This window comes from Schistocerca piceifrons, chromosome 1 (assembly GCF_021461385.2).
Source record: "Schistocerca piceifrons isolate TAMUIC-IGC-003096 chromosome 1, iqSchPice1.1, whole genome shotgun sequence".
In the NCBI taxonomy this organism is placed as follows: domain Eukaryota; kingdom Metazoa; phylum Arthropoda; class Insecta; order Orthoptera; family Acrididae; genus Schistocerca; species Schistocerca piceifrons.
The window spans coordinates 1,018,266,368-1,018,283,978 of NC_060138.1; the positions used below are offsets into that span (position 1 = coordinate 1,018,266,368).

Below are 17,611 nucleotides of genomic sequence, written 5' to 3' on the forward strand. Positions count from 1 at the left end.
ACTGCCTGTCTCTGTAGTGGATATCTCCATGGAACTGGACATATCACATTCCACTTTGTTTGCCAGATCTTGGCACATGGAAAGTAAAAATAACAAACTTTATGAGGTATATTATCAGAGTTTGAAAACTGGTTGTTATAATCTTATATAGTTATATATAGTACACATCATTTGTGGGCATGCTCTAGATAAATATATTTATGTGAATTGCCTTGTAATGAACAGTTTTCAATGTAATGGATAACATAAAGCTGTTTTAATGATTCAACATTAAAAATCACAGTGAATAAAGAAGATGAATTAGTTAACAGTATTACCTATTTCAAGATTAAACACCATTATCTGACTGTAGTGTATATGTCACTTCATATGCTTTTAATTTCCAAGGCTTCCTGTGTGACTTCTTGAATCAGTTTTAATCTGTATTTCTGTACTGAAACATTAATTCTGATACTGTCCTAAAATTATCATTCAAAATCAGAGTCATAGTCTATTCCATACTGTACAAAATATGAATTTGGCTGTAATATTCTATTAAAATATGTTTTAATTTTGTCTCAGCTATGTAATAAGTAACCTATTTATGCTTTACATGTTTCGTTATTATTTATGTTTTTGCTTTTTTAGCTAAGGGTGAAGTTTTTGGTTGGGGAAACAATGAATATGGACAGCTTCCGTTGCCAACTGACTTGCAACAACTGAATGCACCGAGACACATCAAGCTTGCTGGTGTGGGCAAAGTATTGGATATTGCTTCTGGAGGATCTTTCTGTCTTGTAGTAAATGGTAAGAAGAGCTATCAGAATGAATTGTGCATTTTCTCCTGAGAACATTAATTATAAAAAAGAGCTATTTTCTGTGTTATTCATTGCATTCATTACTTGTGCATCTGTCCATTTTGTCACAAGAGAGACACTGTTTGACTGCAAAAGTGAAGCACCCAGAAGGGGAGAAGGACACAAGGTGAAATTTCATGAGCTGTGTGATGTTATTTCAGTGATTACAAAACTTAGTCAAATTGCTGAAGAACTTGATACTGTGAGCCCACTTACCAATATGACATTGTACATATGCTGGCCTGTATCCAAGCTCTGATTTGATTGTGAAGGGTGTCATAAAACCATTGTATTCTCTCCTGAGGTAAGCTGGCCAACAACTGTTATAAATAATCCTTGATACTCTAGATCCTGGTACTGGCACTGGGACAGAGTTGCCATATGAACTGGCCCCACACATTTTCTATCAGGGCCGAGTCTGGGACCTTGCTGGTCACATGAATATGTCAGCATCACACAGTCAGTTCACAGAGACACGTGCCATGTGTGGACATCCATTGTCTTGTTGAAAAATGGCTCCACGATACTGTCCTATGAGAGTAACACATAAGGACATTGCCATTCTTTAAATCACTCCCAGCCATGACCTGAAGTCATACCTGATGGCTCCCCATACCATGACACTGTAAGTAATGCCGCCGTGTCTCTCCAAAACATTGGAAGGGTGGGGTCTCTCTCAGGTTGCTTACATACTCAACAACAGTGGTCATCCAGGGTAGTACAGAACCGCAAAACATTGCTGAATGCAATGCGACACCATTTATCAGCAGTCCATGCTTCCTTGTCACTCCAATGCAGCTATATTTGTTGTGGCATAAATGGAAACCCATGCACGTGACAGTAATTCCTTAGTTCAGCTGCTACTAGTCTCCACTGAATGGTATGGGATGACACAGAATGTTGCAGGGAGCCCATTACTTGTTCTCAGATAGCAGATGCAGATGTGATGGGGTTATGATGTGCTTGGCACACAGTCTGGTGATCCTTGTTAGTGACTGAAAAATGGAAATTTCATGTAAGAACATCAACAATGTAGGAAAAGACAGATTGCTACTTACCCCAAAGAAGACATGTCAGGTTGCAGACAGGAACAATTAAAAGACACTCACATATAAACACCACCACCACCACCACCACCACTACCACCACCACATTCACACAGGCAAGCATACCTCACACACACCCGACCGCCAACTCCGTCATCTCAGACCGGAATGCAGCATCACGTAGGTTGCGAGCAGCAGTCTTGAAGGGATGAGGGAGGGGAAGGGGAAGAGATAGTAGTGTACAGATGGGGAGAGAGACGAACACTGTCTGATGGCATATGCAGGGACTAGACTGCCAACAGGCACATCATCGGAAGGTTGTGGGGCAGGTAGGTGGGGAAAAAAGGATCATAAAAGAGAGGAGCAGGGACAGCGAGTGGATGCATTGGCAGAGGGCTGCAAATAAACAGGGTAGGAGATGAGAGTGGGGAGGAGGTGATAGGACAGACAGGATGGGCAGTGGCACAACATGCAGCTGAACGTAATACCCTTGATTTCAATGGCTGCTTCACTACCCAAGCCATCCCGATCCTTCCCTCCACCACCAGCTTCTCTGAACTGTGCAGATGGGAGTTATCCTTGCTAGTAATTAGTCATACGTGGTGAATCAGAACCTTGATGACAAGTATGCTCGACCTTGCATTCCATGGAGGCCAGCATCGAGCAGCTGTCACACCCCACAAAGCCGAATATTGCACAGTTCAATCAGCGACCAACTGGAGACTTGCAATGAGGCCCCTTTGAAATTGAGTCTGGTGCTGATAACACTATCTCATGTGAGAACATGGCACCTTTGTCTCCTTCACAGTGATCACTCAACGCCTGATGCTGTTGACGCCTTTTGTATACCCTAGCAGGCCTGATAGCAACACTAAACATGAACAACAATAATGCACTCTGGTGGCCACTCTACCCATCACAAAGAAATGATGCAACTATAATGATTTACGAGGGTTAAATGAAAAGTAATGCCTCCACCTTCGTTAATGGGGTTTCGATGGGAATATTTTAATAAATCAAATATGGAAATAGTCCTTAGAATGTGGTCTTTAATTATCAGTATTCTCTTTTCCATGTAGTCACTATCCAATAGGATACATCTCTGCCAACAATGATTAAAAGTTTTCTGAAGCCATCACAGAAGAAGTCAACACTCTTTTAATGCAACCACAGCCTCACAGTTCTCTCAACATCTTCATCAGAAGCATAATGATGTCCCTGCAGATCGTCTTTCATTATCAGGAACAGATGGAAGTCAGATGGTACTAAATCTGGACTGTACGGAGGATGCCATATGGTGGTGAGATTCAGTCTCTGAAGTTCCGCTGTGGTGGCAGGTGAAGTGTGTGGTTTGGCATTGTCATGCTGCAGGGAAACATTTTCCCTCTCAGACCCTTGTTAGGCATTGTTTCAGAGTTCACAGTGTTGTGATGTAACACTCTGAATTTATTGTTGTTCCTCGATCAAGGAAATCAACATGGATAACACCATCTGCATCCCAGAATGCTGTGGCCATGATTTTTCCAGCTGAGGGCTGCGTATTGGATTTCTTTTTCTGGGGCGAGTCTGTGTGTCGATATTCCATAGACTGGCGTTTCATCTCCGGGTCATAATGGTGTACCCATGTTTCATCTCCTGTAACATCTGAATAGATAAAGGCGTCACCTTCATTCTTGTAACGTGAGAGGAGTTCCTGGCAAATTTCAAGTCTGTGCACTTTCATTTCAGGAGTCAGCATCCGGGGTACCCATCGTGCACAGATCTTCTGATAGCCAAACGAAGCAAAAATGTGACTCTCAATTTCTTGTGAAAGGCCAGTTGTGCTTGCAGTTTCTCTTTGAGTGATACAACGATTGTCCTGAATAAATCTGTCAACATTTTGCTTGTGAAGCTCGGTGCTAGCTGTCACAGGACGTCCAACTCTTTGTTTGTCACCCAGGTCAGATGTTCCCACCTCAACATCTTACAACTTACTTGCCCAGTGATGCACAGTACTTACAGCACCAAATTCACCATAAGCTGCTTTCGTTCTCTGATGAATCTCCTTTGGGTAACACCTTCTGCTGTCAAGAATTCAGTGACTGCACGTTACTTAAATTGCATTGACCAATGCTGCCAACTGTTGAAGAATTACAAAGGGGGAGGCATTACTTTTCAGTCAACCCACGTACATAGCCACCAGGGGGTGTCTTTTTACATAGTTATGTTGACATCTGACCATTTCTTCTTGGTGCTTCACTTTTTGTAGATGTCGCATAACATTATTTGTAATGTGTATGTAAAACTAAAAAGTTAAAATTTGGTAAAAGTTCTGTACATGGAACAACAACAGTTGTTAGTAAAAATGGCAGTATTATGAAGAAAGTAAAACTAAGAATTATGAAATCTTTGGGTTTTTCATGAGAAGCTAAGAATAAGAAACAAAAAATAAACTCTGCACATTTGCATTGTGTATTGAAGAGAAATGGTAGAGACAGAAAACAGGAACTTGTATAAAAAAGGCAACAACGAAAAAATATTAGTGTAAGTAAATAGTATATTAATTCCTGTTCTTCTTGTTCTGATTTCTTTACATGCCTGCTGCTCAAGGAGAAAATAATTGCTGATGATTACAGTGATGTGGAACTATTCAGTCGATTAAGTGTCCTAAGAAAGTGCTATGCGCTAGATACACCTTATGTACTAAAAATGATGCTTTAAAGAATGGGGATATTGTACAAAATGAAACTATTATAGAAATGGTTAACATCGTGAATGTGAAGAGTTCTAGTCAGTTGTAAAATGCATGTATATACAACTTAAATTAAAGCTTAAGTGAGGTGTCAAGCAGTAGCCAGGATGTATGGTTCTGTGTATACAGGATGTAACAAAAAGGTATGGCCAAACTTTCAGGGAACATTCCTCACATTTAGAGGAAGAAATTTTGTTGTATGGACATGGATCTGGAAATGCTTTATTTCCATGTTAGAGCTCAGTTTCTATGACTTTTTAACATATTAATCATGGGAAACATGCAGGAAAAGAATGTATCAGCATGAAACACTTTCCTGAAGAAAATGTTCAAAATTTCCACTTCTAACGTTATAACGACTCAAAGTGTGAGTGTGAGTTTTGGCTATATCGGTTTATTTCCACAAACCACCTTCCACTTCTTTACGAGGTGACTTACTTGGAACTTGCAGCCACTCTTCTTTACTGGATAGCTGGTTGCTGGAAACCCCCTTAACTTCTTGTCCATTGAATAACGCTAGGTACAAAAATTTTTAGACTCTTTTTACTCATGAAATAAGTAGACATACAAACTTTACTTTTCATCAGTTAACGATGTATTTAACCTCCATACACAGTAAAACTGTCACTTTCCACATAAATATGTAAGTTCCTGTAAGTCCCTCATACAGCCGAACACCAGAAACAAATTGAGTTACAGTAAAAGAAAGTTGGCTTAGATACCATAACTTCTTTTAACATGAATCAGAAAAAAGTCTTGCCTATAGCAAGCTTATGTCAAGAGTTTTCAAGAGCTATTATTCAACTGTCCTTGTTTTAATAACAATAGTCAATGACACAATAAGCACAGAGCTGCATATAAACTCAATTGTTCTTCCTTACACACTCACTAAAACGTCTATGGATTGCCTGACAGGTACTTGTTGGTGCCGTTTGTCTGCCGCATCTACTTTCTTCCCACAACTAATTTTAAACCTGCAGATACAAACATGTGATGCACAGTTGGTAGGATTCTACCATTCCATGCTCATATCCAGAATATTGTGTGTTCTAGGTGGTAGAAGGCTGAGTTGTTCTATAATTTACACAGAAATTCTCGGATCACTACACTGTGTAAGCAATGATACTAGCATCAAAATTCCATCACACAGTCATGTGGTCAACATTACCTGTTGCTGCTAACTGTCTTACGCTGACACTAGGGTTGTTGTCAACTATGCAACAGAGTTTCTCCTTCAATTGTGGTTTCCTTGTCTTTTTAGGCTTTCCCAAGTCCCCTGTCCTGTGCTCTTTGAGATGATGCTCAGTTGCTTCAGATATTGTCCTGTTGGGGCACTGTTATTCTGGAAATCTCTCCTGTTACAAACATTGAGTACTATGGCCATTACAATTTGCTAATCTGTAAAGCAAATGGGAATCTTCCAAGTCCGCTTTGAGTACACTTCCATTGCACTGTACCAGAAATCCAATCTATGATGAGCACTAAACATTTGATAATACATGAGTGGACAGGCCGTGAAGAACATTAAACAGTTGAGCTTGACGCTATAAGAGCAATGAAGTTAGTCACATGTCAACACAAGCAATGAAGTGAGTCACATGTCAACATTACCTTCATTCAGTTGGAACAACAAACACCGGCAGTTGTAATAAACTTGATTATCGTGAGATAAATGTACTAACCGATCTTGGATCATATGAAGTGAAAGATACCACACCAAACATAAAAACGAAAATTCACTTCTACATAGCTATGCAAAAATGTTTAAATTTCAACATTTATAAATACTTAATATAATTACGATGATGATTATGGACTTCTCAAAAAAGATAGACAATTAATTGTATTTTATTTATGAAATGTGTGTTCCAAAGATTGTTTTGCATAAATAGATTAATATATGTATATTATGTGATGATTTATAATTTGCAGATGCAGGTGATGTTTTTGTCTGGGGTTATGGCATACTTGGAGTGGGTCCCTCAGTTGACCATGCAAAAAAGCCAGTTCTTATACCACCAACACTCTTTGGTAGAAATGAATTCAGCACAGAATCAAGAATTGTTAGTGTTGCTGCTGGAATGAGCCATATGGCTGCTGTTACCAATTACGGGGATTTGTACATGTGGGGCCGAAACAGGGGTGGTTGTTTGGGTCTTGGACATGAAAACAACCAATTCTTTCCTCTTAGGGTAAGTATTGTGTTAACCTGTTGCAGTTTAGATAAAACGTAATTGTCTTAGTTTGCAGTTATGTTGTAGTTCAATATATTTACTGTTGCAGAACATATTCCTTCCATTAAGTATCAACACTGAAAAATTAAAAAAAAAAGTAGAGATATTTATGTTTATCTAATTGAATAGCATTCCATCGTCATTGTTAAAGCAATTGATGCAGACTCTTTAAGTACGTTGTAAATAATGAATGTGTTTTAATTATTTAATTTTTTTCTGAAAGTGTACCAGCTTGTAAATTCACTTGCAGTAAGTGTATAACACTACTGGCTATTGTTGAATTAATAATATGCCAGTAATGTTATTCCTATGAAAGGATACTACTTTGACCATGATCATGTGTAATGAAAAGATATCAGCTTAGTTTCATTTCTGTGAACTTTTCTATTGAAAGGAAACAGTAGTAATATAAATGGGAGTCAAACCAATGTTCTGTTAGTACTCAAGTAAACTGTAATCAAATAAAAGGAAACAGTCACCAACCTAATTAGGCAAAGTTATACCTAATCCTAGCACGATTCATAAAGAAAGTTAGCTATTGGGACTGACTTGATACTGAACTTCTGTTTGGCTGATAAGATACAAGACAGTAGCACAGTTTAGCAAATAATGTACCAGTGATTTGACCTGCATTAGTTAGGAGGAGTATTAACACATTTAGGCAACAACCGGCTGTCAATAACACTTACAGTCTGTACATTACATTAGCAAGATAATGATAATAATAGGTAAATGATTACTAATGGTGGAGCACTACTGACTTGGACAAAATATTCTCTTGTCAGTTTAATTATAAGAAATTACTACTATTGAAATACACTCCTGGAAATTGAAATAAGAACACCGTGAATTCATTGTCCCAGGAAGGGGAAACTTTATTGACACATTCCTGGGGTCAGATACATCACATGATCACACTGACAGAACCACAGGCACATAGACACAGGCAACAGAGCATGCACAATGTCGGCACTAGTACAGTGTATATCCACCTTTCGCAGCAATGCAGGCTGCTATTTTCCCATGGAGACGATCGTAGAGATGCTGGATGTAGTCCTGTGGAACGGCTTGCCATGCCATTTCCACCTGGCGCCTCAGTTGGACCAGCGTTCGTGCTGGACGTGCAGACCGCATGAGACTACGCTTCATCCAGTCCCAAACATGCTCAATGGGGGACAGATCCGGAGATCTTGCTGGCCAGGGTAGTTGACTTACACCTTCTAGAGCACGTTGGGTGGCACGGGATACATGCAGACGTGCATTGTCCTGTTGGAACAGCAAGTTCCCTTGCCGGTCTAGGAATGGTAGAACGATGGGTTCGATGACGGTTTGGATGTACCGTGCACTATTCAGTGTCCCCTCGACGATCACCAGTGGTGTACGGCCAGTGTAGGAGATCGCTCCCCACACCATGATGCCGGGTGTTGGCCCTGTGTGCCTCGGTCGTATGCAGTCCTGATTGTGGCGCTCACCTGCACGGCGCCAAACACGCATACGACCATCATTGGCACCAAGGCAGAAGCGACTCTCATCGCTGAAGACGACACGTCTCCATTCGTCCCTCCATTCACGCCTGTCGCGACACCACTGGAGGCGGGCTGCACGATGTTGGGGCGTGAGCGGAAGACGGCCTAACGGTGTGCGGGACCGTACCCCAACTTCATGGAGACGGTTGCGAATGGTCCTCGCCGATACCCCAGGAGCAACAGTGTCCCTAATTTGCTGGGAAGTGGCGGTGCGGTCCCCTACGGCACTGCGTAGGATCCTACGGTCTTGGCGTGCATCCGTGCGTCGCTGCGGTCCGGTCCCAGGTCGACGGGCACGTGCACCTTCCGCCGACCACTGGCGACAACATCGATGTACTGTGGAGACCTCACGCCCCACGTGTTGAGCAATTCGGCGGTACGTCCACCCGGCCTCCCGCATGCCCACTATACGCCCTCGCTCAAAGTCCGTCAACTGCACATACGGTTCATGTCCACGCTGTTGCGGCATGCTACCAGTGTTAAAGACTGCGATGGAGCTCCGTATGCCACGGCAAACTGGCTGACACTGACGGCGGCGGTGCACAAATGCTGCGCAGCTAGCGCCATTCGACGGCCAACACCGCGGTTCCTGGTGTGTCCGCTGTGCTGTGCGTGTGATCATTGCTTGTACAGCCCTCTCGCAGTGTCCGGAGCAAGTATGGTGGGTCTGACACACCGGTGTCAATGTGTTCTTTTTTCCATTTCCAGGAGTGTAGTTATGAAGTAACTGTATCTTTTGTACTGATTATTATTTGCATTCTCATGGAATATTCACTTCCATATGGCATTTAGCTCAAATGGAACATGTGATACATGGATCTAGTATAGTTTGAGTATTTATAGCTAGTTGCTGATTTTTGATTACTGTTATTGTAACACAACATTTATATCTGGCCTGGAGGCTGAAAAACTAATCTATCGCTAGACTCAGATCAAGGTGGTGGTGGTTAGTGTTTAACGTCCCGTCGACAACGAGGTCAGTAGAGACGGAGTGCAAGCTCGGGTTAGGGAAGGATTGGGAAGGAAATCGGCCGTGCCCTTTCAAAGGAACCTTCTCGGCATTCGCCTGAAACGATTTAGGGAAATCACGGAAAACCTAAATCAGGATGACCGGAGACGGGATTGAACCGTCGTCCTCCCGAATGCGAGTCCAGTGTGCTAACCACTGCGCCACCTCGCTCGGTGGACTCAGATCAAGACTGAACACTTTAGTCTCAACACATTATGGGAAACACTGTTAACTACATAACACGTGAAATTGTGAACACTATTATTTCAATAAGAAAAATCTTTGCGCTGAATACCGTAGATCTTCTATTAGTAATTGTGCTTTGATGAAACCTCAACTGTTCACTTATGAAAACTACATGGAGTATTTCAAAACTTATGCTCATTAAATAATTATGTACTTTACAATTCCATGATGTTTATTGACTTTTGTTAAGGGAGGTAATGGCTTTTCAGTTCAGTAAAATAGGGTACTTGGATTTATCATAGCACTAAGGATAAAATATGGTGACTCAATACACAGTTTACAGAATACAAAATTATTACTGAAAATGAATCCGCATTACTGATCCATGCTGTTATACAATATTTGACAGATAATTTGAGGTGAAGGTGATGGCAGCATTGATCTCCTGTGCTATTCCAAAAAGGTAGAAAAATTATCTGTGGATCTTCCTGTGTAACGAGCTCTGAAAATTCTCTTCTTAGCCCTGGATTTTCATAGTACAGAGCTAACCAAAGCCAATTGCGTCTGCATTCAAAGCTATATTACGTGATCTTGCAGTTCTCACCTCTTTCAGTTTGCCATTTCACCAGATGTGCAACCTTTGCCCGGTAGCCACCGACTGACTCACACCACAAAGGAGCTTTGCAGTTTGACTGCCAGATCCACCTTTTCTATCCAAGTCTAGCTAATTCTGTTGCAGAGGGCTTACTTTCAAGTTTTACATGATTAGAAACCTGCTTTCCTGACACATGAACCAGTGTTAACAATTAAAGTTTTAATTTTTATACTTTTTACAGCACATCACTTTTGAAATTACATTCATAGAGTAATTGCAATTATATAAATTATCATAACCAATGAATAAAACATTTAAATGGATGTTACATCAAAGAACGTGATTATACAGAAATCACGTTAAGTAAATCCAGACAAGAATTTAGATAAGACTATTATAGGTAATACTGATAATAATATTGCAAGTGCTCAGCAAATTTAAGTTGATACTGTTCCCTTTGATTCTTTGATCATATTAAATGTAATGAGTATTACAATAAAAGAAAGAAATATTGAAAAAGTTTCAAACTGCACACTGCTAATTAAAAATGTAAGCTTTGATAGAACTATCAGAAAGCTAAAAAAAGTTTATTAAAAGCTTTTACTTTTTGTGCTTAAAAGTACAAGAGTGGAGGGATGGAAAGAGAGTATGTAAAAATATGGTATGTTTGGCAAAGGAAAATCTGAATTATTACAATGTTTCTTTTCTAAAGATGTGGAATTAGCATGATAAACCAGGAAAGACTTAAGTTACAGTCAAGTTGATTAACTATTAGCAGTGAAAGGTGGACTTCTTCAGCTAATATGTGACATGCTGGATAGTGAAAAAAAGAAAAAATTGAAGACAACATGCTGAAAGAAGAACTATGGAGAAGTAAGAAAATGTGGAGAGCTGTAGATACAAAGAAGATTGGCACATGTGATGGATGTAAACTTCTGATTATTACAAAATCAATTGCTTGTGTGTTTGCAGGTATCCGCCTTCAGTCTTGGTACACAGATATCTGCACCATAGTATTGCAGCACTCCACTGGAAGAATAAAAATGAACCGGCACTGCCCATCTCCACCTTATTAGTGTTTGGAGCCATTTTGTTGTGGCTCCTGTAGTAGCATGCTTCAGTACTGTGGTGTGGAGCCTTTCATGTGTACCATGTATGCAGACATTTATCTGCAACCAAACAAACAAATAATTAAATTATGTAACTTTATTTTTTTGAGATGATAATTAAATTGTCATGACTACCCCTTGCACATAGATAAAAGTTTTAGTATGTTCTGGAGAACAGGGCGTGTTTGTAAAAGACTGTAACCTTACACTGAGGTGACAAAAGTCATGGGATACCTCCTAATATCATGTCAGATCTTTTGCCTGGCATAGTGCGGCAACTTGACATGGTGTGGAGGCATCAACTCATTGGAAATTCCGTGCAGAAATACTGAGCCATGCTGCCTTTATAGCTGTCCATAATCGTGGAAGTGTTGCTGGTGCAGAATTTTGTGCACAAACTAACTTCTCAATTATGTCCATAAATATATGATGGGATTCATGTTGGATGATTGGGATGACCAGACCACGAGCAATTGTGGCCCGGTGACATGGCACATTGTCACCCATAAAAATTCCATCGTTATTTGGGAACATGAAGTCCACAAAAGGCTGTCATTTCCAATTAATGATTAGTTCAGTTGGAACAGAGGACACAGACCATTCCTTGTAAACACAGCCCACATCATTATAGAGCCACCACAAGCTTGATGGCAACTTTTGTCCATGGCTTTATGTGGTCTGTGCACACGTGAACTCTACCATCACTCTTACAAGTAGGGACTCAACTGACTAGGCCACTGTTTTCCAGTTATCTAGGGTCCAACTGATATGGTCAAGAGCCTAGGATAGGGGCTGCAGGCAGTGTTGTGGTATTATCAAAGGCGTTCATATCAGTCATCTGCTGCCATAGCCTGTTAATGCCAAATTTCTACACACTGTCGTAATGGAAACATTCATTGGTGGTTAAGTGAGGGCTGTCAGCCTCTTTGTTGTTCATTGTGAGAGGTAATGCCTGAAATTTGGAGTTCTCAGCATACTCTTGACACTGTGTATCTTTGAATATTGAATTCCCCAATGATTTCTGAAATGGAATGTCTCATGTATCTAGCTCCAACTACCATTCTGCGTTCGAAGTCTGTTAATTCCCATCATGCCATAGACACATTAGAAACCTTTTTACATGAATCACCTGAGTACAAATAATAGCTCTGCCAATTTACTGCCATTTTGTATCTTGTGTATGTGATACTACTGCCATATGTATTTTATTTTGTTCAGCAACAACATATGCAACTATTATTGTTGTTATTGTTATGGTCATGGTCATGGTCATCATCATCATCACCATCATCACCCCATCATCATCATCACCATCACCATCATCTTTATGAACTTCATATAATTGTTATTAACAATAATAATAATCTTTATTATTGTTATCTTTATTAGTACTGGAAGTCATGTGGTGTTTTTTGTAAACCCTCATCGCCAGTTTTGTAAAGGCCTCGCCACTACTGCTGTGGATACCAAGTTGCCACTATTGTTACGGTAGGCCAAGTTTGTGAGTTCGTGAAATGGCATCTGGTGCAGTACACCGCTGAGCAGTTTCTCCCTGCCACTATTACACAGCTAAGCCTCAGGGCCAGGTAACAGGATAGGAAAATGAAGGCTCTACAACACTCCAACAAATTAGTAACAAAGTCACACAAATGAGTTAAAAAGGTCTACTTATATTTGTGACTTGTTGAATAATGAAGTCTGCAATACTTCTTGTAATGTAACACAAGAAAAGGCCCTCAGTGGCTAAATGCAAATAATCATCGGTAAACTTCACAGTTCATAGCAAATGGAATTTACAACAACTGTTTATTCAGTTCTAAGAGTTCACTAAATGACGTTCATTGTCTAAGTCAGCCCTGGACGATGATCCTCAACCAAGTGGATGAGAACTACTCTTCTGTCTTCTGAGTAGGCTTCTATCCATTGTTGTCCAGTCATTGGCGGATTGTACTCATCCAGCAGTTGGCTGAGGCGAAGTCGATATCTTCATCCTCAGCACCACCCGTGGTGCTGGTGGAACTTACACAAATGACGAATCTCTATGACACTGGCATCAGCTCACATCTTTGCACCTTTGATGCTTTTGCCATGGCTGTGTTTTGTTCGGATGATACACCAGTGTCCATAACAAGATGGACTGCTGAAAAATATTTGTATGTGGGTGTGTACTTCCTAAGTTGCTCTCATGCTGATGACATACATCTTATTAGCATAAAGATTGTGTGGTGTATCTTGGATGTAGTCAGTAACAATGCGTTCTTGATTAACAGCATATGGCCTGAAAAATGTGATTGGAGAATAGTAACAGATGGCTAGTCTCTATGGAATAGGTAAGGACATTTTCCAGAAACAGCTTAATCTGGGAGTTCATTTGAGGAAATTATGCTATTTACTAGAGATAAATAATTAATTTAACATGAGAATGATTTGCATAAAAATTTATTATTGGTTTATGGAGTTCTTTTATGTTTTTGCTAGTTTTATCATACAAGTGGACACCCTTAAACTACCAGATTTTTAAATAACAAAAAGCAGTCAAGATAACAACAATTTATTTATTTATTTATTTATTGCTTCTTTTTAATTCCGGTAATTGGTTTCCACCTATATGACCATCTTCAGACTGAAGGATCCAGAGGACATGAGGGGCCAGTTCGTGAAGCTGCTGTGTGGCACCTACTGCTGCCTCCTGGATCATTGTTTTGAATGCTCACAAGTCTTAGTGACACTGTCCATTAATAGCTGTTATTTACAGAATTAATCTTTCACTCTGCAATGGAGTGTGTGCTGATATGAAAATATTCCTGGCAGATTAAAACTGTGTACCAAGCTGAGATGCAAACTCAAAACATGAGTTATTATTCAGGACAATCTATAGTATCTTTTCACAATTTCTTCGTTGTTCCATTTATTTACCCCACTCACCTGAAATTTTTGCTTCAATGTTCCACATCCCTTTACAGCTGTTCTTACTTAGAACCACCTACAGTGTGTATTCTTCCCTTTGTCCAACAACTACTCCTCACCTGAAATGAAAATATTACATGAACTCAAGTTTAGTTCTTACTCCTTTCATAGAAATCTTGTAGTAAATCACTGTGGAAGAGAAAGTAATTAAACATGCATTTTTGCACAAAATATACTTAACCATAGTGAACTACTAGTAACTCATAACTGAGTGACGACAATCTTACTATGTTGGAAGTATGCAGACAAGGTGATTGATATCAGATATTGATTCAAACATGTAAATGGTAGAAAATCATTGAAGTTGAGGATTACTGTTTAGGTAGCTATATTTCAAGCTATTATTTTCCTTTTGGCAGCCAAGGACTTTAAGATTGTGACAGCCACAAGACTAACCACTTCTTCAAACTTTGTCATATTTTTTTTTGTGATTTCTTGGAACGTCACATTAATGAAGCCAGGTTTTTGGCCTCCCAACTATGGAGATGCATAGTTCCAAATAGCTTTAGAGTAGTTTTTTGCTCCATGAGACATGATATTGCATTTGCTCCTCTTTCACAGTGTGTGGTACTCTAAATAAACAAATCTTCTTTACTTCAATGTGATTTTAAATAATTTTATGGTTTACAGTTGCAGACAGGGCAAGAATTCTTTTGTCTGTTGATAAGCTCTATTTTGCAATGGAAGATATGTGAATTGGCTTATCCATGTCCTGTAAAGCACTGATCTAATATCTGTTCTTGAAAAAATGTGTCTCACAGCTGCTCTCCATTTTTCTTTTCTTCACTGCTGCGTCTATTGGTTCCAACTGATATGAATAGAACAAGATTCTGCCTATACTCCGTTTATGAACTGACCTGAATGTGAGTAGAAGCCAGTTGTGTCTTGTCCACATGGATTCTCAAATTGGAAAATTTAATAGTACTAAAATAGTATTGTATTCTCTGGAATCTTGCTGGTGTTGTTTGGCTTAAATTTATAAATGATAAATTGTCACACACTACTGTGATTAGAATTAGGCATTCGCACAAATTATGCTTTTTTACAATAGGTAAATGTTGGTGCAGTTTTAAATTTATAGCTGTGGGAAATGAAGAGATTTATTCTGTATACTCATAATACGGCACTTCAAAATGACGCTGCTACTTTATCCTTTGCATTATCATGAAGGATCTATCCATTAATGCCCCACCTTCAATTTATTTGACCATGCTGTCAATGATAAAAATCACTGATCTCACTGTACATTCTCTTTAGTTTATTCTATATTACCTAAAATGCCAGATTTCTGTTTGAACTACAATCCTGTTTTAGTATGTCCAACTGTTGTCTGGTCTTCAGGATTCCACAAAATCCCAAAATTTATAGAACTGTTAAGGTATGTAATTAACATTTTAGGAAAATATATTATGACTTCAGCTTTCCATTTCAAGCTGTTTAAGCAACAAAAGTTATTCTGTGACCAACATGGATGTCCACAGATATTTATCCAAAGTGAGTGGAATGGTTGGTGGTTGAGGGGGGGGGGACTCAGAAATAGCCATGTTTACGGTTCTGTACTTCAAATGAAAAAACAGGACTCTTAAAGGCTCACTTAGTTGTCTGTCTGTCTGTAACAGTTAGAGGTATCAGATTGCAATTATTACTAAGGTACCATGGCAATGTACAAAGCTTAACCTTTTAAGTCAATGCAATCAAAAGAGTAAGCCACTTATGTCACACATTTTGTTATTTGGAAACTCATTCATCAAAACTTGTAGGGGGCTTCCCAGCAATCTGAATCATAAAATTTTCCAAAAAGCAAGCATTCACAGTACAAGTAACAAAAAAATTCTGGAAATTGTTAATTTGTAATTATATCACATAATTTTTTTCCCATTTGTTGTACATCTGTCTGTCTGACTGTTCATGTAACTTTTTCTCAGGAACAGACAGAGGTGTCCCATTGAATTTTATATCAAGTATTAAGGTCTACAGTCCCTTTGTGGTGTAAAAAATTTAAGCTTCTAAGTCAGTGTAGTCAAAAGTTTCCTCAGGAATGGGTGTAGATATGAAGCTGAAGTTTATGTCAAATAACTAAGGTTTACAGTCAGTTAGTAGTGTAAATAATTTTAGCCTCTAAGTAGATGCAATCAAAATTTACAGCCATATGTGTCACGTATGTGGATACTGACAAACCCACTCATCAGAACCTATAGATGAACTATTTATATACATGTCAAGGCTGGTGTTCTAGCGATAAACTGTGTGCCTCAAAACTGAGAGGTAACAGGATTGAACCTTGGTCAGGCCATGGATTTTTCAGTCTGCATTTACAGCTAGCCTTGACATACCAATAACGTAAGGAGTCTCCAGAAACATCATGTGTTTTTGATTCCATGTTGAACTGCATGTCCCCTTTCTGTGGTTTGATAACTGGTGTGGGTTAGGAAAACTAAAAGTTGCTAAAGTGGCATTCAGTAGAAAGACTTGCACCAGGCCATTGAGCCACAAGAAATTATTATCTACATATGTAATTAAGTTTGTACGGACCCTCATAGTGTGTGTCCTATTCACACTTATCCAGATTTTTTTAACTGAGTTGGTAAGTTTGCATATATATCAAAGGCACAAGAACCAAATTGTGTATGACAGACAGAAAACTTGTATCATAAAGAATTGATAATTATATCTTTAATATGTTTGAAGGAAGGTTACTTTTGTATTATAAAAATAATTATGTGAGTGATACATTTTTGAAGTTGATAATCAGAAATTGTACGATTCAATCCATCACAATAAGTTGCTACGGAAGAATACTGATAATTAGATGGATAGACTGGATAGATGAAGAAATTGAAAATATGTATGGTCAAATAGAACCACTGTTAGAAGTAAGAAGTAAAAATGACGATGACTGACTTTTAATGCATGTATAAGCAGCCATCACAGTTCAAAATGGGTTGACAAATTTGGACTGGAAAACATGAATAGTAGAGGAAAAATGCTATTAGAATTCTGTGAAAATCATGAAATGGTACTAACAAATACATGATTTATAGTTCCTGTCAGAAGAAGATGTGTGTGCAAAGCACCAAGAGATAGTGCTAGATATATTATACATTATATTCTAGTCAAACTTCTGATATGACCAGCTATGTGGAGTATTCAATTGAAACTCAAGGTAGGAATACCAACAGTGTAGCAAAAGATAAATTGCAACTTATCATGAAGATAACACGCTAAGTTGCAGACAAACACAATCAGTAGACACTTACACATGAGCTTTTGGCCACAGCCTTCATTGGAAAAAGAAAAACACACACCATTCATTCACACAAGCAAGCATGCCACACACACACACACACACACACACACACACACACACACACA

General features: G+C 39.2%; 1 protein-coding gene and 1 long non-coding RNA gene across 3 annotated transcripts in view; one reads left to right on the forward strand and one right to left on the reverse strand.

Moving 5' to 3' along the window:
• LOC124711161 (RCC1-like G exchanging factor-like protein) overlaps window positions 1–17,611 on the forward strand; it is a 153,385-nt gene that overhangs the window by 100,801 nt on the left and 34,973 nt on the right. For both annotated transcript variants that reach the window (XM_047241195.1, XM_047241111.1), the window contains 2 exons: window positions 628–786; window positions 6,546–6,805. In XM_047241195.1, coding sequence (XP_047097151.1) covers window positions 628–786; window positions 6,546–6,805 — 419 coding nt within the window. The remainder of the gene's footprint in view (window positions 1–627; window positions 787–6,545; window positions 6,806–17,611) is intronic.
• LOC124711280 lies at window positions 10,871–14,327 on the reverse strand. The gene is made up of 2 exons (XR_007005456.1): window positions 14,198–14,327; window positions 10,871–11,332 (listed from the first exon to the last, which is right to left on the reverse strand). It is a non-coding gene; the product is annotated as an uncharacterized LOC124711280 (long non-coding RNA).